Below are 23,928 nucleotides of genomic sequence, written 5' to 3'. Positions count from 1 at the left end.
ACACTCTCTCTCTCTTACTAACCAACATATGATGAAGAAGTATCTCTCTTACCAAACTGATGAAGGCCATCACACCATGAACTGAAGAAGACAACACAAGGCATAGCACAGCTTGGGAGCCATATTGAACACGTTTATGGCCTGTTCTGAAGAAAGCTGAGCACCAATGATGCTTTAACTGGAGACATTTTAAACTACAAGTCTGTGTGCCGCCTGAAACTACACATCAGCATTTAATCAGGTTGTATGGTTGCCAATATTCAAATGTACTTTGCATATTATTATTATTTATGAATATTACCGATAATACATTATTTTATGTGTAACCTGCTTGTCTTTTTACTACACCTAATTGCCTGAGGTATAGATATAGAAGGGAAGGTGGGGATAAGTTATATACTATAATACCTTATAAACAGTGGTAAGTCTGTGAGATTAGGCATTTTGACAAAGGCTACTTATTAATAATACAATAGGGGAAAGTAGAGCAACATACAGTCGACCCTTGATATACGATCGGCCTGACATGCGAACAACTTGATATACAACCAAAATTTTTGTTTTGATTTACGACCAATATCTTGCATTACGACCTGAATGCGGTCACGTGTATCCGCTTGCACGATTGTAAACAAACAGCCGAGAGCGTTCGTAAGTGTCAGTCGGAGCCCAGATACATGTGTTTGTGGACGTAATTTCGGTCATTGCACTGATTTATATAATTTATTTCGATAATTGCTAAGGAAGGAAGAGAAGATAACGAAGGTAAAGAAAGCGATCACAATCGAAACAAAGAAGGAAATTGTGTGGAAATATGAGAGTGGTGTTCGTGTGACCGATCTCGCTAATATGTACAGCATGTCGAAATCCACTATCTCGACAATTTTACAAAGAAAAGATTTGTATAAGGAGGCTCCTTCCAAACAATAACCACACTTCCATTTCATTCTCTTCCTCCTCCCTTCCTGCAGCCCAAAGATGTCAAATTAAATGGTGAGTACAGTATGAAATTGTTGTTTCTGGTAGGCTAGGCACTTTTTATAACTTTTTGGTTAGTACATTAGAAAAATTATTGGTGTTTTGGTAAATTATGCACATTATACAACCCTTTTTTATTATGAAAAGGTTAAGTAAGTGTTGCTGTGGGACATTCGGAACGCATTATGGGTATTTCCATTATTTCTTATGGGAAAAATACTCTTGACTTAAAACCAACTTAAGTTACAACCAGCCCTCGCAAACGAATTGAGTTCGTAAGTCAAGGGTCCACTGTATTACTCTACCAAGACAAAACAATAGTATCTACACATTTTTAATTTTTTACACTGGCACCCTGCACTTCTTCCCAACAAATCCATCTAAAGCTAACTGAGGACACTGATTCTCCATGAATGTAACAGAACACGCAATTTGACAAGTTGTTTCATTTCAGTGCCTTCTACCAGAGGTGGCGCAGTTTGCTGCAGTTGTGTTGTCACTTCACAGCCAAACTGCAGTCTCTATAAAGGCTGGCAGTCAGAGTATGCTTGGCTCAATTTATGCCCACACAATTCTCGCAACAAACGGTTACATGACAAATAATATTAGATTCATGGCAGGTATCCCTTTCACCAGTCTGAACTTGACTGATAAGTTCCATTTGAAAACAGACAAAGACAAAACCTCAAAAAAGCAAACTAGTATACATTAAAAGACCTCAGCCATCCTGCATAGCCGTTTTTCTTCCCAACCCCCCACACACTTCTGGCAAATGGTACCGGAACATTGGCACTCGCACTAGTAGCCTTCACAGAAGAATTTCTAGCCAACGGTCAGGAACAGTCAATTATGAAAACAAACATGTTGCATGTTGTGAATACTTTTTATTTATACGTCTTATCAACTGTTCTGAAGAGTCATAAAAGGAAGAATTTCGTTATGCTACATACACACGACAATAAATCTAACTTGACACTCAGAATAAAGAGGATGAATTGCATTTCCTTGCATACTCACACTTCTACCCTAAACGTGTTGATCGAGAAGCATTCATTGAATTTTTCATCAAAAAAAAGACTAAAAGGCCTTCAAACAGAACAATAAGAATCAATTATAAATTTAAAAATTCAAATAGTTTTAGCGAGGATGGTGAGATGCTTACCTGTTCAAGTTTTGCATACCATATTCGGAAGGCTTTATTTCCAAATCTTGATGGCTGGTCCACAGGCGGAGTCTCGTCTATCCACCGGTCCAACTTGTCAAGAAGAGCCACAAGTTTCTTAATGTTCTAGACAATGACATTAATTCAGATTAGTTAGAATTGGTTTCCTTTGTCAAAAAAAAAAAACAGAATATGGTGTCAGATCAATGAACCAAGTAGAACAAAAAGGAAACGAGAAAGTCAATAATAATCAGCACTTTTGTTTAGTTTGGGTTGGCTGTAGAGCTTTCACCAAGCACATCTGGAAGTGCAGCGTGTCACTGATAACAATGGTATTGTTTCAGCCTTGACCAGTCAGTTTCATTTATTGTTTTCTAGAAGTAAACATGGCCGCTCCACTCTCTGTTTGTACCAAAGAAGTGCATCAAGCACTGATCCACTTTTTCTGGTAGAAGGTGTACCAAGGGCTGAAATCTTCATTAGTTAATCAGAATCACAATACGGATTTTCTCAAAGTTGTTGTCAGTAGTTGGATGGGCACATCCTGCTCACACTTTGGTGCTGAACACTTGTCCGCTCATTTCTGAACTTCTCAATCCATTCAAAAACATTCCGCTGTGGTAAAACACGCTCTACACATGGTACAGAAAGCCTTCTGTGCTTCACTGCTCTGTTCTCTTCTTTGGCGCAAATGGAGAGTGAAGTGGACATGTTTACTCCTAGACAACCATCCATCCATCCATCCATCCATCCATTGTCTCCCGCTTATCCGAGGTCGGGTCGCGGGGGCAGCAGCTTGAGCAGAGATGCCCAGACTTCCCTCTCCCCGGCCACTTCTTCTAGCTCTTCCGGGAGAATCCCAAGGCGTTCCCAGGCCAGTCGAGAGACATAGTCCCTCCAGCGTGTCCTGGGTCTTCCCCGGGGCCTCCTCCCGGTTAGACGTGCCCGGAACACCTCACCAGGGAGGCGTCCAGGAGGCATCCTGATCAGATGCCCGAGCCACCTCATCTGACTCCTCTCGATGCGGAGGAGCAGCAGCTCTACTCTGAGCCCCTCCCGGATGACTGAGCTTTGCACCCTATCTTTAAGGGAAAGCCCAGACACCCTGCGGAGGAAACTCATTTCAGCCGCTTGTATTCGCGATCTCGTTCTTTCGGTCACTACCCATAGCTCATAGGTGAAGGTAGGAACATAGATCGACTGGTAAATTGAGAGCTTCGCCTTGCGGCTCAGCTCCTTTTTCACCACGACAGACCGATGCAGCGCCCGCATTACTGCGGATGCCGCACCGATCCGCCTGTCGATCTCACGCTCCATTCTTCCCTCACTCGTGAACAAGACCCTGAGATACTTGAACTCCTCCACTTGGGGCAGGATCTCGCTACCAACCCTGAGAGGGCACTCCACCCTTTTCCAGCTGAGGACCATGGTCTGGGATTTGGAGGTGCTGATTCTCATCCCAGCCGCTTCACACTCGGCTGCGAACCGATCCAGAGAGAGCTGAAGATCACGGCCTGATGAAGCAAACAGGACAACATCATCTGCAAAAAGCAGTGACCCAATCCTGAGCCCACCAAACCGGACCCTCTCAACACCCTGGCTGCGCCTAGAAATTCTGTCCATAAAAGTTATGAACAGAATCGGTGACAAAGGGCAGCCCTGGCGGAGTCCAACTCTCACTGGAAATGGGTTCGACTTACTGCCGGCAATGCGGACCAAGCTCTGGCACCGATCGTACAGGGACTGAACAGCCCTTATCAGGGGGGCCGGTACCCCATACTCTCGGAGTACCCCCCACAGGATTCCCCGAGGGACACGGTCGAATGCCTTTTCCAAGTCCACAAAACACATGTAGACTGGTTGGGCAAACTCCCATGCACCCTCCAGGACCCTGCTAAGGGTATAGAGCTGGTCCACTGTTCCGCGACCAGGACGAAAACCACACTGTTCCTCCTGAATCCGAGGCTCGACTATCCGACGGACCCTCCTCTCCAGGACCCCTGAATAGACTTTTCCAGGGAGGCTGAGGAGTGTGATCCCTCTGTAGTTGGAACACACCCTCCGATCCCCCTTCTTAAAGAGGGGGACCACCACCCCGGTCTGCCAATCCAGAGGCACTGTCCCTGATGTCCATGCGATGTTGCAGAGGCGTGTCAGCCAAGACAGTCCTACAACATCCAGAGCCTTGAGGAACTCCGGGCGTATCTCATCCACCCCTGGAGCCCTGCCACCAAGGAGTTTTTTGACCACCTCGGTGACCTCAGTCCCAGAGATGGGGGAGCCCACCTCTGAGTCCCCAGGCTCTGCTTCCTCATTGGAAGGCATGTTAATGGGATTGAGGAGGTCTTCGAAGTATTCCCCCCACCGACCCACAACGTCCCGAGTCGAGGTCAGCAGCGCACCATCCCCACCATATACAGTGTTGACACTGCACTGCTTCCCCTTCCTGAGACGCCGGATGGTGGACCAGAATCTCCTCGAAGCCGTCCGAAAGTCGTTCTCCATGGCCTCCCCAAACTCCTCCCACGGCCGAGTTTTTGCCTCAGCAACCACCAAAGCCGCATTCCGCTTGGCCTGCCGGTACCTATCAGCTGCCTCCGGGGTCCCACAGGACAAAAGGGTCCTGTAGGACTCCTTCTTCAGCTTGACGGCATCCTTCACCGCCGGTGTCCACCAACGGGTTCGGGGATTGCCACCACGACAGGCACCGACCACCTTACGGCCACAGCTCCGGTCAGCTGCCTCAACAATAGAGGCACGGAACATGGCCCATTCGGACTCAATGTCCCCCACCTCCCTCGGGATGTGGTCGAAGTTCTGCCGGAGGTGGGAGTTGAAGCTACTTCTGACAGGGGGCTCTGCCAGACGTTCCCAGCAGACCCTCACAACACGTTTGGGCCTACCACGCCTGACCGGCATCCTCCCCCACCATCGAAGCCAACTCACCACCAGGTGGTGATCAGTTGACAGCTCCGCCCCTCTCTTCACCCGAGTGTCCAAGACATGTGGCCGCAAGTCCAACGACACGAGCACAAAGTCGATCATCGAACTGAGGCCTAGGGTGTCCTGGTGCCAAGTGCACATATGAACACCCCTATGCTTGAACATGGTGTTCGTTATGGACAATCCGTGACGAGCACAGAAGTCCAATAACAAAACACCACTCGGGTTCTGATCGGGGGGGCCATTCCTCCCAATCACGCCCTTCCAGGTCTCACTGTCATTGCCCACGTGAGCATTGAAGTCTCCCAGCAGAACGAGGGAGTCCCCAGAAGGTATGCCCTCTAGCACCCCCTCCAGGGACTCCAAAAAGGGTGGGTACTCTGAACTGCTGTTCGGTGCATACGCACAAACAACAGTTAGGAACCGTCCCCCCACCCGAAGGCGAAGGGAGGCTACCCTCTCGTCCACCGGGGTAAACCGCAATGTACAGGCTCCAAGTTGGGGGGCAATAAGTATACCCACACCTGCTCGGCGCCTCTCACCGGGGGCAACTCCAGAGTGGTACAAAGTCCAGCCCCTCTCAAGGAGATTGGTTCCAGAGTCCAAGCTGTGCGTCGAGGTGAGCCCGACTATATCTAGCCGGAACCTCTCAACTTCGCGCACTAGCTCAGGCTCCTTCCCCTTCAGAGAGGTGACATTCCACGTCCCAAGAGCCAGTTTCTGTAGCCGTGGATCGGACCGCCAAGGTCCCCGCCTTCGGCCACCACCCAACTCACACTGCACCCGACCTCCTTGGCCCCTCCCATAGGTGGTGAGCCCATGGGAAGGGGGGACCCACGTTGCCTCTTCGGGCTGTGCCCGGCCGAGCCCCATGGGTGCAGGCCCGGCCACCAGGCGCTCGCCATCGAGCCCCACCTCCAGGCCTGGCTCCAGAGTGGGGCCCCGGTGACCCGCGTCCGGGCAAGGGAAAACGCCATCCAAAATTGTTTTTCTTCATAGGAGGTTTGTTTAACCGCTCTTTGTCTCATCCCTCACCTAGGACCAGTTTGCCTTGGGTGGCCCTACCAGGGGCATAAAGCCCCGGACAACAGAGCTCCTAGGATCATTGGGACACGCAAACCCCTCCACCACGATAAGGTGACGGTTAAAGGAGGGGCTCCTAGACAACAAAATAGGAAAACTGACCGATCAAGGGGATACCAAATGTACATAAGGAAAGCTGTTAAGCCAACCCAAACAAAATTATTACAAAGTCTGCATGATCATTGACTTGCACAATATGGACCAAAGTATTGGGACCCACCTCTTAATGATTGAATTCTAATGTGTCAGTCAGCCCTATTGCTACAGATGTATAAAGTCACACACCTGGCCATGCAGTCTCCAGTTACAAACCTTTGTGAGACCAAATGGGTCATTCTGGAGAGCTCAGTGACTTCAAGGGTGGTACTGTGATGGGATGCCACCTTTGGAATAAGATGGTTTGTGAAATTTCATCCCTGCCGGATATTCCATGGTCAACTGTAAGTGGCATTATTGGAAAGTTCAATCACATAGGAAAAATAGCAACTCAGCCTTGAGGCAGAAGACCACATAAAGTCACAGAATGAGGTGGATAAAAGTCACCAATGCTCTGTGGATTCCATAGCTGACAAGTTCCCAACTTCCACTGGCATTAGCTGTGTGACAGGAGCTTCATGGAATGGGTTTTCAAGGCCAAGCAGCTGCATGAAATTCTTATATCACCAAGTCCAAAGCCAAGCGTTAGATGGAGCGGCGTAATGACCAGTGTACTGTGGAGCTGTGGAAACGTGTTCTATGGAGTGACGAGCCACGCTTCTCTGTTTGGCAGTTAGATGGGCGAGACTGGGTTTAGCGAATGCCAGGAGAATGTTACCTGGCTGACTGCATTGTGCCAACTGTGAAGTTTGGTGAAGGAGGGATAATGGTGTGGGGCTGGTTTAGGGTCGGCCCCTTACTTTCAGTGCAGGACAATCTTAATGCTTCAGCATACCAAGACATTTAGGACAACACTATGCTTCCAACTTTGTGGAAACAGTTTGGAGAAGGCCCTTTTCTATTCCAGCACAGAGCCCCTGACCTCAACCCCATCAAACACCTTTGGGATGAACTGGAACGGAGATGGCGAGCCAGGCCTTCTCATCCTACATCAGTGCCTGACCTCAACAGAATGAATGGGTACAAATTCCCGCGGAAATACTCCAACATTATGTGGAAAGCCTTCCAAGAAGAGTGGAAGCTGTTAGAGCTGCAAAAGGGCGACCAACTCCATATTAAAGTCAATGTATTTGAATGGAATGTCATTAAAGTCCCTGCAATGGTCAGGCGTTATAATACTTTTTTCCATATAGTGTACCTTCATACTATTACTCAGCAATGTGGTTGCCAGTTTCTTGAGGTCAATGAGAAACTTCCCTTGGTTCCTTTGTTACAATTACAAAGGCAGTACAAATGACGAATGTGATGAAAAAAACGACCCAATAGTAGTGAAAGATCAGAAAGCGGACAGCTTCCACATTCAGGAAAATTTTTAACAAAGACATGTTTTTAAGCAATGAGTACCTGGCATTGTAAACTTTTGCAAGACTGGAAAAGTGATACCGTATGACTTAAAGAGGAGATGTCAAGTAGCCAGAGTGGAGTCTAAAGATTGTGGGGAATTAATAATACAAGACCACAGCTGCATTGTCATAAACATATTGCATGTGGTTACTACATAAACAGATTCACCTCAAAAACTGATGGCAGTGTTTAATTCAGTTTGGATGAAACAGTAAACATTTATGCACAAGATCACGGCACTCAAGAGGTAGTAGCATTTCATCCATCTCTCTGATGGCAGTGCAAAAGATGTAACAAATTAGACAATGACATAATCTGCAAACAACCCAAACAAAAACTTTGCTGCTGCTTCTTCTTCATGTGTGAAAATGAAATGTATTTCCACCAACAAACAGTATTTCTTATAGCTGGGTGTAGTATAAATACAGATCCAGGAGAGCACAAAGAGAAAATTATCCCCTCTGAAAATGGCTAAGTATTGAACGAGTCAACGTTTGTCATCGTAAATATATACTGCTCAAAAAATTAAAGGACCACTTTTTAATCCGAGTATAGCATCAAGTCAATAAGACTTGTGGGCTATTGATCTGCGCAGTTAAGTAGCAGAGCGGCTTGTTCATCAGTTTCAGCTGCTTTGATGCACTAGAGGGGCAACAATGAGAGGACCCCCAAAACAGGAATGAATAGTTTAACAGGTGGAGGGAGGCCACTGACATTTTTCCCTCCTCATCTGTTTTGTCACTCATTTTGCATTTGGCTACGGTCAGTGTCACTACTGGTAGAATGAGGCCATACCTGGACCCTACAGAGGTGGCACAGGTAGTCCAACTTCTCCAGGATGGCAGGCAGATCAATACTTGCCATTGCAAGCTAGACAACGGCACCTTGACTGCCATTAGGTATTAGGATGAAATCCTTGGATCCCCATTGTCAGACACTATGCTGCTGCAGTGGCTACTGGGTTCCTACTAGTGCATGACAATGCCCGGTCTCATGTGGCAAGAGGTTGAAGGAATTGATAGAAACCAAACCCCCAACTAACTCACCTAACCTCAATCCAATAGAACACCTCTGGGTGGGACATTATGTTTCGGTCCATCCGACGCCTCAGACTGTCCAGGAGCTCAGTGATGCCCTGGTCCGGATCTGGGAGGAGATCCCCCAGGACACCATCCGTCATCTCATTAGGAGCATGATCCCCAACCACCGACGTTGTCAGGCATGCATACAAGAACGACATGGGTTGGAATGGGTGCGGCCATGTAAACTGCCAAGTATGATCTGGAAATGAAATGAAATTTTGGCCAAATGGACTCGCCTGCCTGCCACGTCATTTTCTCCCTTTGATTTTCAAGGTGCTTTGAATTCAGCCCTCTGTAGGTTGATCATTTTCATTTCCATCAAACAATGTGGCATCCTTTCGTTCTTAACATATTACCCGGTCCATATCAGTATAGATATCCAGTAGGATTGTTTTTCCCCATTGGAGATCTGATGTGTTTTCAAAGTGTTCCTTTAATTTTTTTGAGAAGTTTATTTCTAATGGGGCTATTGACATGAAATTTTCACCAGACGTCGGTAACAACCCAAGTAATCCACAGAGAACAAAATAAATAAGTCCACAAATTTAGTTTTGTGTAATAAAGTGGAATGACACAGGAAATAAGTATTGAACACATGAAGAAAAGGAGGTGCAAAAAGACCAGGAAAGCCAAGAAACCAGCTGACATCTGTCAGTATTTAGAAAGCAATCCTGATAGCCCCCTCCCTATCAGTGCAAATGAATATCAGCTGGTTTGGTCCTAATTGATGGCCTTTACAAAAGGTTTCTAATTACCAAGATGTCACACAAGAAGCATCTCATGATGGGTAAAAGCAAAGAACTCTCTCAAGACCTTCGCAACTTTATTGTTGTAAAACATACTGATGGCATCGGTGACAGACATATTTCTAAACTTCTGGATGTTCCAGTGAGCACCCTTCGAGCCGTCATCTGGAAGTGGAAAGAACATCATTTCACCATAAACCAGCCACGTCCAGGTGCTCCTCGCAAGATTTGTGACAGAGGAGTCAAAAGAATAATCAGCAGAATTGTCCAAGAGCCAAGGACCACTCACCGAGAGCTTCAGAAAGACCTTAACTGTCATGGCCTCTATGCACGTTCACCGTTCAACAGTCCACTGCTGAAGAAAAAGCATATTGAAGCTCGTTTAAAGTTTGCTGCAAAACATTTGGACAAACCAAGACCAAAATTGAACTCTTTGGATGTCATTGCACACACCATGTTTGGAGGACAAATGGCACTGCACATCACCCCAAAAACACCACACCAACAGTGAAGTCGGGAGGTGGGAACATCATGGTGTGGGGCTGTTTTTCAGCATATGGTACTGGCAGACTTCATATAATCGAAGGAAGGACGAATGGAGAGATATACTGTGGAACCTCGGTTCGTGAACGTCTCGGTAAACGTACAACTCGGTTTACGACCAAAAAGTTCGCCAAACTTTTGCCTCTGTTCATGACCACACACTCGGTATACGAACAAGCCAGTTTCCCTTTCGGTTTGTGGGCACCGATGATTTCCGCATGTGTTACATTGTTCTCCGTGCGTGCGTGCTTTTGCTGTGAAGTCTTTGTGCTCTATTTCATCTCCCTTCCGGTTCATATGCGCCGATTACTGTATTTAAGCACGTGTTCAGCCTCTCCCTGTTCATTGTTCTCAGTCAGACCTGCGTGCTTTACCTGTGAACTCTTTGTGCTCTACAGTATTTTGTGTGCTTTTGCAGTTAACCATGGCTTCTAAGCAAGTGAAGAGTGGTGAGAATTACTGAGACTTAATTATGAGAAGTGTTGCAATGTTACTTTTCTCTTTTTTCAAATGTTCATTTTTGCCCTGTGCTTAAAACTCATTTAAAAATAGTGCTTACAGCGATCGGGTTGTAATGCTATTAGCGTGAACTCCTGCAATGTTACTGTCTTGGTTGGCTTTTAAATAAAGTTCGGATTTGTTCAAATGTTCCTTTTTTTTCCCCCCTGTGCTTAAAACTCATTTAAAAAGTGTGTTTACAGCGATCGGCTTGTAATGCTATTAGCTTGAACTCCTGTAATGTTACTTCTTGGTTGGCTTTTAAAAAAAGTTTGGACTTGTTCAAATGTTCCTTTCTTTCCATGTGCTTAAAACTCACTTAAAAAGTGTGTTTACAGCGATCGGGTTGTAATGCTATTCGCGTGAACTTGGTTGGCTTTTAAATAAAGTTCGGATTTGTTCAAATGTTCCTTTTTTCCCCCCCTGTGCTTAAAACTCATTTAAAAAGTGTTTGTACAGCGACTGGATTGTAAGGCTATAGCGCAAACTGCTGCATTGTTACAGAGAGGTGGGGGGGTTAGGGGGTGCTCATGTGCTGTTGAGAGAGAGAGAGAGAGAGAGAGAGAGAGAGAGAGAGAGAGAGAGAGAGAGAGAGCCTGCGCATGCAGCTGAGCAGGGAGCCTGGGTGTTTGTTTGTGTCAGTGTTATTCAATGTTTTTACATTAGTTTACTATTACACTGTGCATTCTATGGTGTAATTAACTATATTTGCGCTTAAAAATCTTTAAAAAATATATTTACATACAGTTCGTACAGTCTGAAACGGATTAATTGTATTTACATACAATCCTATGGGGGAAATTGCTTCGGTTCACGACCAAATCAGTTTACGACCAGAGGTTTATTTTACCTTGGATATTATTACATTATTGATAAGAATCTGCTGCCATCTACCAGGATGACGAAGATGAAACGAGGGGGGGCATGTCAGCAAGACAAGGATCCCAAACACACAGCCATGGAAACTCAATTGGTTTCAGAGAAAGAAAATAAAACTGCTAAAATGGCCCACTCAATCAGCTGACTTGAATTCAACTGAAAATCTATGGAAAGAACTGAAGATCAGAGTTAATAGCAGAGTCCCCTGGAACCTTTGAGATTTGAAAACAGTTTGTGTGGAAGAATGGGCCAAAATCCCACCTGAGCAATGCATGCGACTCGTTTCTCCACACAGGGGGCGTCTTGAAGCTGTCATTACCAACAAAGGCTTTTCTATTTAGCATGAAATACATTTTAGTAAGCGTGTTCAATACTGATTCCCTGTGTCATTCCACTTTATTACACACTAGCCGTTCCCCACGGCTCCGCCTGCATAGTAGTGAAACAGGACAGTGAGGAGGGCCCTGCCCAGCTCCCTACTCCTGACGTCACGCTTCTACCTCCCCTCGGCCCGCAGACTCTGTCTCGGATTAGTGTGAATATATCACTCCTGCGAGTTAAGAATGATACTTAGCGCAATGAGAGAAGTCGCAAAATCAACTGGAATTGTTCAAGCAAATTCAAGAAAAAAGGCCGATCTAAATCCATTAAGTAGTTCTGTTGTTCCTTAGCTAAGCGGATATAAGATGCACCCTGAGGCTGGCGCGTGAGTGAGGAGAGCCCCGCCCTCCTCTCCTCAACCCGCTGCGTTTTCTCCGATTTGCGCAAATAAATCGGTGCCACAAGCAAACTATGATACTTAGTGCAATGAAAGAAGTCGCAAAATCAACCAGAATGTTCAAGGAAATTATAGAAGAAAATCCGTTAAGTAGTTCTCTCATGAAAAGCCTCCATTGGAAGAGGGGCTGCAAATTGAAACGTCAGGACTGAGAAGCCTGCAGAATTCCCATAGAAGTGAAACAAGCATTTCCACTGCTGAGGAAGGAACAAGGGCATGGGCAATGCTGCTTACCTCAGACACCTTATATTCACATGTCAGTTTTTTGCCTTTCACACCTTCATTCAGAGTCAGAATGAATCCCATGTAATCTGCATAAGCCTGTGAATAAATAAAAACATTCGAATCAGAAAAAATACAGACAATATGGCTGGACGGGTTTTCATTCCCATAAAAGCTCAGATCAATACCATCATCAACATCCCTTTGGAGCCCTGAATGATGCCATCTGTGGGAAAGTTCTGCATGTGATGACAAGGCTATTAAAGAAGCAGTTGTGTGGATCTATTTCATCAATGCCTTTAAGGATAGTAAAGACCAGATTTAGGCTCCCGTAACTCTAATTTGAAAAGAAGGAGTTACATGCTTGCTTTTTCTTACTGGAACAACCGGATGAAGTTGACACCGATTACGTTAAGAAAATTAGGAGTACTGGAGCGACTACATTTAGCTGTCTTATGTTCAAACAATTTTCAATATTGTTCAACTTAATTTCAAACAAAAAAAAAAGAAATTCCTAATGATCTCTTCTGCTTGTAAAGAGTTGCCTATGGTCAACAAGGGGCTGTTACAACACAGAGCATAGGAAATATGACAAATGAGATGAGACCATTCAGTCCATCAAGCTCGTTTTTTTTTTTTTTTTTTTTTAGCTAATAGCTAAACTGTCCCAATATCTCATCCAGATTATTCTTAAATGGTTGTTAAAAGTTTCTGCTTCACCTACATGTCCTGGAAGAAGTGCTTCATGGCATCAGTTCCAAATGAACTTCCTCTTAATTTCCACTGCGGCCTTGAATATGTGATTTATCTTTATGCTGAAAGAATGTTGCTGGATCTACTTTATTAGTGGCTTTAAGGATATTAAAGACCTGAATTAGGCTCCCATGCAGTCTCCTCTACTTGAGACTAAACAGGTTTAATTCTCAGAGTCTATCAAAGTACATGTCCATAAGTCCTACGAGGTTGGTTGCTCAGTTGTTCTCTTTTACTTTTCAGATGTGGTTCCACTAGTGTATTATCTCTATTTATATATATATACAGTAATCCCTCGCTATATCACGCTTTGACTTTCGGAGCTTCACTCTATCGCAGAGTTTATATGCAAGCATATTTAAATATAAATCGCGGATTTTTCGCTGGTTCATGGGTTTCAATGGACAATGGGTCTTTTAATTTCTGGTACATGCTTCCTCAGTTGGTTTGCCCAGTCGATTTCATACACGACACTATTGGCAGATGGCTGAGAAGCTACCCAATCAGAGCACGTATTACGTATTAAATAAAACTCCTCAAATATACTGTGAGAAGTAGGGCTGTTTGCACCCCTAGAGGATACTGACGCTCGTCTAAAAAATGCTGAAAGACTACCTTCACATTGCTCCCTCCCTTCCTTGCTGGGCTTACTTGTGGCTGCTTTTTTGCGCGATATGCTTCCCACACGGTGCTTCGCATACTTAAAAGCCCAAACAGCACCTATTGATTTTTGATTGTTTGCTTTTCTCTCTCTCTCTCTCTCTCTTGCTCTGACATTCTCTGCTCCTGATGGAGGGGGTGTGAGCAGGGGGGCTGTTCGCACCCCTAGAGGATACGGACACTCGTCTAAAAAATGCTGAAAGACTACCTTCACATTGCTCGGCTTACTTCTGGCTGCTTTGTCAAGCGATATGCTTCCTGCACGGTGCTTCGCATACTTAAAAGCTCAAACAGCACCTATTGATTTTTGATTGTTTCGCTTTTCTCTCTCTCTGACATTCTCTGCTCCTGACACACACTCCTTTGAAGAGGATGATATGTTTGCATTCTTTTAATTGTGAGACGGAACTGTCATCTCTGTCTTGTCATGGAGCACAGTTTAAACTTTTGTAAAAGAGACAAATGTTTGTTTGCAGTGTTTGAATAAAGTTCCTGTCTCTCTACAACCTCCTGTGTTTCTGTGCAAATCTGTGACCCAAGCATGACAATATAAAAATAACCATATAAACGTGGTTTTTACTTTGCGGATTTTCACCTTTCGCGGGGGGTTCTGGAATGCAACCCCCATAATGGAGGAGGAATCACTGTGTGTGTGTGTGTATATATATATATATATATATATATATATATATATATATTTTTTTTTTTTTTTTCACGGCATTCGTATTCTGAATCACAATCTGATTGTATGGGTGGTTACCTACCAGGTAACACTTGTGGTTGGTCAGCAAGTCAGCTAACATCCGCCACGGTGCCCTCAGTTGTGAGAAGCAGATCATAGAATGGTTGAAATAGTCTACTGTCAAATAATGCAAAGAGTATGCGACACGTGTTTCGCCCTAATTCTGGGCTCATCAGGCGTACACACTCTATTGCACTCCCTGTCGGGAATCGAACCTCGGACGTCAGCGCTAGAGGCGAAGCCCCTAACGTTGCGCCACGGCGTGTGGTTCATTTATTTGACAGCATGTAGATCAGGGTAATTACATTCATGGAATTACTTTACCTGTAGACATGCACACTGCCTTTCCAGAGAAGAAGAGCAAATGAATGTTTATTAAGAATTAATGCAAAACATATTTATATTTTAGGTCATATAAGAAGTATGGCTTTACTTAACACTTCTCTATATATCAAATACTCGATCATAAGCTGAGAAATAGCCAAAGAGGCTGCCAAGGGTCCAAAATTTGAAGTTTCTTCTGGCCTGTATGTCAAAGACTGATTTATTGTGGTGCATTTCACAGCAGTAACCCAACATGAATACATCACTCCCATCCCTTTTTCACCTGAGAGCGTTTCCACTTTCCCATATCAGGCACCATGTTGATTTCCTTCTTGGGTACAGCAAAACTTTGAGGGCCTGGAATTTCATCTTCAGGTGATGAGCCTACAATAACATAAAATAAATAAATGTTTAGAGCTAAACTGACTGTCACTCTGCATAAGAAATTAAGGTCAGAATCTCCCTTAATGCACTGAATTCTACATTTTCTGTGTAATTATTCCATTAATTCATTGCCTCCATCCAGTAAGTTAAATACAATTTATAACCATATCTTTAAAAAGAGATAAGTGGGTGAGCATTTCATCATTCAGAATGTAGTTATAAGCAGACAGTACATAAAATGCACATTTTTAAAAGCGTTCTATTAATATCACTAGCCGTCCCCTGCGACTTTGCCTGCATATTAGTGAAACAGGACAGTGAGGTGGGCCCTGCTTGGCTCCCCACTCCTGACATCACGCTTCCCACTCCCCTTGGCCTGCAGCCTCGGATTAGCGCAAATGTATCGCTCCTGCAAGCAAACTGTGATTCTTAGCGTGATGAGAAAAATTAACTGGAATGTTCAAGCAAAGTATAGAAAAAAGCCCGCTCTAAATCCGTTAAGTAGTTCTCTCGTGAAAAGCAGACAGACAGACATTGGATTTTATATACAGGGTGTCCCAAAAAGAATATCAGAGTTTCAAAGAGCTATATTTATTGAATTATACAAGCATATACAAAACTGTTATATTCACGTGTTTCCCATATTGTCTATAAATGTTCTATGTGCCCCCCACGAGTAACTGTAACAATATCGAGGTGGTATTCAAATACCTGCCAAACTCTCTCTAATATATCGGGATTGACAAACCTGAATGGCAGCCGTTATCTTCAACTTCATTTCGTCCAAAGTTGTAGGCATTGGTGGTTGGAACACTAATCCATTGACGTACAGTAATCCCTCGCTATGTTGCGCTTCGCCTTTCGCGGCTTCACTCCATCGCGGATTTTATATGTAAGCATATTTGAATATATATCGCGGATTTTTTGCTGGTTCGCGGATTTCTGCGGACAATGGGTCTTTTAATTTCTGGTACATGCTTCCTCAGTTGGTTTACCCAGTTGATTTCATACAAGGGACGCTATTGGCAGATGGTTGAGAAGCTACCCAACTTACTTTTTTCTCTCTCTCTCGCGCTGACTTTCTCTGATCCTGACGTAGGGGGATTGAGCAGGGGGGCTGTTCACACACCTAGACGATACGGACGCTCGTCTAAAAATGCTGAAAGATTATCTTCACGTTGCTACCTTCTGTGCAGCTGCTTCCTGAAGCGACATGCTGCACGGTGCTTCGCATACTTAAAAGCTCGAAGGGCACGTATTGATTTTCGATTGTTTGTTTTTCTCTGTCTCTCTCTCTCTCTCTCTGCTCCAGACGGAGGGGGTGTGAGCTGCCGCCTTCAACAGCTTTGTGCAGCCCTATTGATTTGTTTGCTTTTCTCTATCTCTCTGACAGTCACTGCTCCTGACACGCACTCCTTTGAAGAGGAAGATATGTTTGCATTCTTTTAATTGTGAGACGGAACTGTCATCTCTGTCTTGTCATGGAGCACAGTTTAAACTTTTGAAAAAGAGACAAATGTTTGTTTGCAGTGTTTGAATAACGTTCCTGTCTCTCTACAACCTCCTGTGTTTCTGCGCAAATCTGTGACCCAAGCATGACAATATAAAAATAACCATATAAACATATGGTTTCTACTTCGCGGATTTTCTTATTTCGCGGGTGGCTCTGGACGCCTGCGCCGTCCATACTATGTCGGGTTTCACTATGCTGTGTAGGCGCCTTTGCCTTTCGTACTTTCCCGCGCCTTCCGTACCATCTTTGTGGACCTGTGGGGCCTCCGTAGCCTCTTCCGTTTGAATCTGAGCTGCAGCGCAGAATCCTCTTTTTTGTGTGTCCGTGTCGGTAGTCGTTAGCTATGGGCGCGTTGTTGCTTCATTTCTCATTCACGTCAAGAGCTCTTTCGTTTTTGAGCGGTGACTCCTTCGTGCGCAGTGGATCACACTTCGCTGGCGGTTTATGAGACGCGCGCTGTCGGCGCCTGCGCAGTACGTCTCCTGCGTCCATCGCCGTGTACCTGGGTCCATGAAATCCGGTTTACCATTCTCGGTTAGTAATATGGATAAGCAATAGCACTATCTACTGGCAACAAAATGAAACTAGATTAATTTCTAGGTTGCTCTGCAGTCTCCGATGAATGGGCGCCAAGCTACAGCTCTTTAAAACTCTGATATTCTTTTTGGGACACCCGGTATATAGAGATGTACTTAAAGGCCTCACTAGGGCATAACATGGCTCAAGTACAACCCATCCTGATTTGTAACGGAGCACTTTACTGGCTTTCTTGATAACGTTTACACACTGTCTGGATCAATCGCACGAAACGTCTGTCACAGCTCCAGAGTCATTCTCATAAAAAGTACTATCTAGTTTTAGACCTCCGCCAAGGATTCAATTGCCAAAATTTTTACTTCCTCCTTGTAGAACTTCACATTTACCTATAATAAACTTTACTTGCCAAGTCTAAAGTCTGTCCAGGCCTGTCTACAATAAGTCTGCTGACTCCAAGGCATCCCACCTGCTAGTTAAATCAGTATCTAGACCAGTGTTTCCCAACCTCGGTCCTGGGGACCCCCTGTGGCTGCAGGTTTTTGTTCCAACTCTTAATCAGTGACAACACCCGATAGCAGTGATCTCATTTAATTAGCTGGGATTATTTTTCTTTTATTCTACATTCAGAAAAGCACAGCATCATGATTTTTACATTTATAAGACATTTAGAAATATTTCTGTTTTTGCTATAGACTGAAATGCTTAACTCTCTTTTGTACATTTTATTATAATTTTGCCCTTTCTCTGTGCAGTTTTTCCCCTTTCGTTGTTATCTTATTAATGACAATTAAAAATGAGCAGAGCAGACACAGAATAATCAAAGGCTGCAACTACTTTAGCATCATACCCACTAATTAGTAAATAATGGATTAATTAAACAATTAGAACACCTAGAAAAGTAGAATGAAAACATTGTTAAAAAGAAAAAAATACATTATTCCCATATAACTGCTTGGTACATTTTAATATATATATATATATATATATATATATATATATATACACTGTATATACATACATATATATATAAACACACACACATTGGAACCTCGGTTTGCGAGCATAATTCGTTCCGGAAATGTTCTCGTAGTCCAAAGCACTCGTATATCAAAGTAAATTTCCCCATAAGAAATAATGGAAACTCAGATTATTCGTTCCAAAACCCAAAACTATTCATATAAAATGATTAATACAAAATATAAAGTAAAAATACATAAAACAAATTAACCTGTACTTTATTTTTAAAAAGAATCATGGCTGGTGTGAGTGAGTTTCTAAACTCTTGTGGAATTCCACCCAACAGGAAGACACGCGGAAGAGCGTCCCAAAGCAATCGCAGTCTCCCAGCGCTGTAGCAGTTCGTCATAAAAGTGAATCCGAAAAGATCGCGGACATGCTATAAGCGCCTGCCATCAATGGGTGATACAACGAATAAGGAACATTATAAATGCGCAGGGCACAGTACTACTTGGTCACAACCCTGCCTGACTGCTGTGTCTGTGTATAGGAGAGTGGTAGATCCCACTACAATAAACAACCGCGCTGTTGCTGTTTCAAGCTGAATAAAGCTGGTGTTGCTAAAGTACTGAGACTCAGCTTCATGTTTTGGGGTGCAAGATGGTGACTCGCACGTCACAGCGCGCGCACACACACACACACAATCACAATGCTGTAGTAAACAGTATACGCTCGTACAGATGTTGACGATATGAGTTAGACACGCCGACTCAGACGGAGAATAGGAGATGACTACCCATTATCCCACAGCAAGAGAGAGAGAGAAGAACATCAGCTCTGGTATCTTGGGTGAACTTCTCCATGCTGGTGGTATGGCTCTCCTCCTGGCATTGCAAGCCATCTTTGCTTCCATTCAGGAGACTGGCATTATCCCAACTGACAGAGAAACAGGACTTGTCATCTCTATTTGGAAAGGGAAGGGTCATCGCCTGGATTGGGGCAACTACAGGGGGTAACACTGCTCTCGGTGCCGGGTAAGGTCTTTGCTAGGGTCATCTTCAATAGGATCTGTGATCACCTGCTCACCTACCAGTCTGGTTTAACACCTAAGAAGTCGACCATCAACCACATCCTGGCACCGAGGGATCTCGTGGACCGTAAACATGAATATCGGCAGAGTTTCTTTGCAGCTTTTGCTTTTTCATAATGCATTTGACTCAGTTGACCGAGCTGCCCTGTGGGGCATCCTGAGGGTTCGCGGAATCCCCTGAGGGTTGCTGGATATCATGGCCGACCTAAACACTGGTACTGTGAGTGCTGTGCTGAGTGGTTATCAAATTAGAGAGGTGGCGAAGGCTAAAGAAAAGGCTTATGATGAGTTGTATGACAGGTTGGGCACTAAGGAGGGAGAAAAGGACCTGAGGGTGAGACAGAAGGGGCCAAGCTGGGAAAGATGTGCTGCAGGTTAGGGTGATAAAGGATAAAGACGGAAACGTACTCACAAGTGAGGAGGGTATGCTGAAAAGATGGAAAGAGGACCTTGAGGGGCTGATGAATGAAGAGAATGAGAGGGAGAGATGGCAGTGGAGTTTTTAACCAGATTGTTTAATGGAATCTTGGAAAGTGAGAGAATGCCTGAGGAGTGGAGAAGAAGTGTACTGGTGCCAATATTTAAGAATAAGGGGGGGGGGGGGGGGGTTTGCAGAGCTGTAGTAACTACAAGGGGGGTGGGGGGTTAAAATTGATGAGCCACAGCATGAAGTTATGGAAAAGAGTAGTGAAAGCTCAGTTAAGAAGTGAGGTGATGATTAGTGAGCAGCAGGATGGTTTCATGCCAAGAAAGAGCACCACAGATGTGATGTTTGCTCTGAGGGTGTAGATGGAGAAGTACAGAGAAGGACAGATGGAGTTGCATTGCGTCTTTGTGGACCTGGAGAAAGCATTTCACAGGGTGCCTTGAGAGGTATTGAGGTGGTATTGTATGAGGAAGTCGGGAGCGGCAGAGAAGTATGTGAGAGTGGTACAGGATATGTATGAGGGCAGTGCAACAGTGGTGAGGTCTGCGTTAGGAGTGATGGATGCATTTAAAGTGGAGGTGGGATTACATTAGGGATCGGATCTGAGCCCTTTCTTATTTGCAGTGGTGATGGAGAGGTTGACAGATGAAATTAGACAGGAGTACCTGTGGACTGTGATGCTTGCAGATGACATTGTGATCTGTAGAGATAGTAGGGAGCAGGCTGAGGAGACCCTGGAGCGGTAGATATATGAGAGGAGAGGAATGAAGGTGAGTAGGCCCACCAAGACAAAAGGGAGGTCAGAGGAATGGTGAGGACTGCAGTAACTACAGGGGGATAAAATTGATGAGCCACAGCATGAAGTTATGGAAAAGAGTAGCGGAAGCTCAGTTAAGAAGTGAGGTGATGATTAGTAGCAGCAGGATGGTTTCATGCCAAGAAAGAGCACCACAGATGGAATGTTTGCTCTGAGGGTGTTGATGGAGAAGTTTAGAGAAGGCCAGAAGGAGTTGCATTGCGTCTTTGTGGACCTGGAGAAAGCACATGACAGGGTGACACGAGAGGAGTTATGGTATTGTATGAGGAAGTCGGGAGTGGCAGAAAAGTACGTAAGAGTTGTACAGGATATGTGTGAGGGAAGTGTGACAGTGGTGAAGTCTGCGGTAGGAGTGACGGAGGTGGGATAACATCGGGGATCGGCTCTGAGCTCTTTCTTATTTGCAATGGTGATGGACAGGTTGACAGACAAGATTAGACAGGAGTCCCCGTGGACTGTGATGTTTGCTGATTACATTGTGATCTGTAGTGAGAGTAGGGAGCACGTTGAGGAGACCCTGGAGAGGTGGAGATCTTTTCTAGAGAGGAGAGGAATGAAGGTCAGTAGGACCACCAAGACAGAACACGTGTGTGTGAATAAGAGGGAGGTCAGTGGAATGGTGAGGATGGAGGGAGTAAAGCTGGCAAAGATGCAGGAGTTTAAATACTTGGGATCAACAGTACAGAGTAAAAAGAGAATGGAGGCAGGGTGGAGTGGGTGGAGAAGAGTGTCAGGAGTGACTTGTGACAGACGGATATCAGCAAGAGTGAAAGGGAAGGTCTACAGGATGGTAGTGAGACCAGCTATGTTATATGGGCTGGAGACGGTGGCACTGACCAGAAAGCAGGAGACAGAGCTGGAGGTGGCAGAGATAAAGATGTTAAGATTGGCATTGGGTGTGACGAGGATGGACAGGATTAGAAATGAGGACATTAGAGGGTCAGCTCAAGTTGGACGGTTGGGAGACAATGTCAGAGAGGCGAGATTGAGTTGGTTTGGACGTGTGCAGAGGAGAGATGCTGAGTATATTGGAAGAAGGGTGCTAAGGATAGAGCTGTCAGGGAAGAGGAGAAGAGGAAGGCCTAAGAGGAGGTTTATGGATGTGGGGAGAGGGGAGATGGAGGTGATGGGTGTAACAGAACAAGATGACGAGGACAGGAAGATATGGAAGAAGATGATCTGCTGTGGCGACCCCTTAACAGGAGCAGCCGAAAGAAGAAGAAGATCAAAGTAGCCAGCCTCTATCTTAAGTTAAATATTCAACACTTTAGGAGGACCCACAATATACGATTCATATTCTTTCAAAGTGTGCGCCCCTCATTTAAAGCTGGTTGCAACTTCTTATTTTTTCTTTCAAGCAAAAGAGTCAAAGATATTTCTTCATCTCGTCTTAGTAACACTTCCAAAGCATCATCTCTACACATTGGGGCCTATCAAGAACTTGTGATCTGCTAGTAAAGTAAAGGCTTCATTTGGTGTTAATAAGCTCTACTTTAGAATTTGCAAGCCCTTTTAAGAAGTATGCAATGCTGACTGACATATTACACCCACTTAAGCCGTTATTTTAGCATGCCACATTGCACAAAGATAAATAACCACTTTACTGATGCTTTCTAAGTGATATTAAGACCAAATGAAGCCTTTGTGAATGTCTTGTTACATAACAGTATGTGACTAATAGATGCAATAATACAGACAGAAAGATAAAAATGAATATGCACACACACGCTAATCCTTAGTAAGGTTGGACGCATGCCCTGATTACAGCACCCACCACACAATGAACCACTCAGATTGAGATCCGAGAGCAGCCGTGCAGCGGGGGACCCCTTAGCGCCACACTGAAGAGTGTGAGGTTTTTTATTTTACAGGGGCTGGAGTGCCAATCTTGCCACAACAACAACAACATTTATTTCTGTCACACATTTTCATACAAATAATGTAGCTCAAAGTAAGACAAAGTAAGAATTAAAATAAGACAACACTAATTCACATAGAATAAGAGTAAGGTCCGATGGCCAGGGAGGACAGAAAAAACAAAAAAATTCCAGACGGCTGGAGAAAAAAAAAAAAAATCTGCTGGGGTTCCAGACCATGAGACCACCCAGCCCTCTCTGGGCAAAACCCCAACAAGTTGGATGACTGGATGAAGGGCAAGTTGCAGGGCTGGATGAAAATGAACGTCATACCCAGCTCAACAGCCCAACGGAGTAGAGTCACTTCTGCCGTTTTATGGGATTCGAACCGGCAACCTTCCGATTGCTGGTGCAAATCCCTAGCCTCAGAGCCACCACTCTTCGTAAAGATCTTAATAAATAAAAAAGGACACATTACTGTTCCTCAATCTCTGCTGACATAGTGGAAGAAAGGAATATCAATCAATCCATTTTCTAAACTGGATTTATCCTGTGCAGGGTTGGTGGCTGTAGCCTGTCCCACCAAGTATAGGGCACAAGGGGCAAGAACAATCCCTGAACAGGGCATCAGTACATTGCAGGGTCAACACACACCCCCAATCTACTTAACCTGCATGTCTTTGGACTGTGGGACGTAACCTACATGGACACAGGGAGAACATGCAAATGTCACATAGGGAGGACCAGTGGCCTAAACCCTAATCTGGTTAGTGTGAGGTAAAAGTGCCAACACTGCTCCTCCAAAATGTTTAGTTTATAAAGAGAACTGGCTGCCACTTAAGCAACGCCTAAAAAAATTGAAAATTAGCAATAAAGGTCATGGCATCCCTAAGGATGGTGACTAAGAATATTTGCCCTACATTCACGTCAGCCTGCTGCACCCTCTCAGCTCCACTTCTGACAGTGAAATTTGACAGAATCGACCAGCATCTCCACCTCTTTGAAACATATTTTGATCCGATTATCTGGCCTCTTTATGACTTTGGTTACTGGACTGACAAGCATGTCGATGGTCCAAAACCCACAGTGCAGCCATATCTGTGCCTGGCAGGCCTCAAGTTTTAGGAGTACTAAACCAATCGCACACAACCAATAAAACACACGAGTATATCATTTGCTATGGAAAGGCACTATAAAAGTCAAGTCAAATTGGGGAGCATGCACTGGTACAGTGCGTTGACACATTCACTACACGACGGTTGGCAATTAGAAATTCTAAATGAGCAACAGGGAATGCACAACGTTGGATACAAAATAAGATCAGCATAAACACAAAATACAGGAAGCACAGCACTCTGAATTAGAATAAAAGTAAATACACTATGATAAAAATGACAAAAAATACTAAATATTAAAAGAAAACTCTGAACAAATAACCTCATCTGTGACACAAA

General features: G+C 44.5%; 2 protein-coding genes across 3 annotated transcripts in view; both read right to left on the bottom strand.

The window, feature by feature from the left end:
* Nucleotides 1–23,928, bottom strand: part of adamts13 (ADAM metallopeptidase with thrombospondin type 1 motif, 13) — a 570,965-nt gene that overhangs the window by 388,752 nt on the left and 158,285 nt on the right. The gene's annotated exons all lie outside the window — the stretch shown is intronic.
* Nucleotides 1–23,928, bottom strand: part of ptpa (protein phosphatase 2 phosphatase activator) — a 257,007-nt gene that overhangs the window by 227,166 nt on the left and 5,913 nt on the right. For both annotated transcript variants that reach the window (XM_051932320.1, XM_028808651.2), the window contains exons 2-4: nt 15,177–15,277; nt 12,427–12,513; nt 2,141–2,266 (exon numbers count right to left, since the gene is read on the bottom strand). In XM_051932320.1, coding sequence (XP_051788280.1) covers nt 2,141–2,266; nt 12,427–12,513; nt 15,177–15,277 — 314 coding nt within the window. The remainder of the gene's footprint in view (nt 1–2,140; nt 2,267–12,426; nt 12,514–15,176; nt 15,278–23,928) is intronic.

The sequence above is a fragment of the Erpetoichthys calabaricus genome, chromosome 9 (assembly GCF_900747795.2).
Source record: "Erpetoichthys calabaricus chromosome 9, fErpCal1.3, whole genome shotgun sequence".
Lineage (NCBI taxonomy): Eukaryota > Metazoa > Chordata > Cladistia > Polypteriformes > Polypteridae > Erpetoichthys > Erpetoichthys calabaricus.
This window is presented reverse-complemented; position numbering and strand designations above follow the sequence as displayed.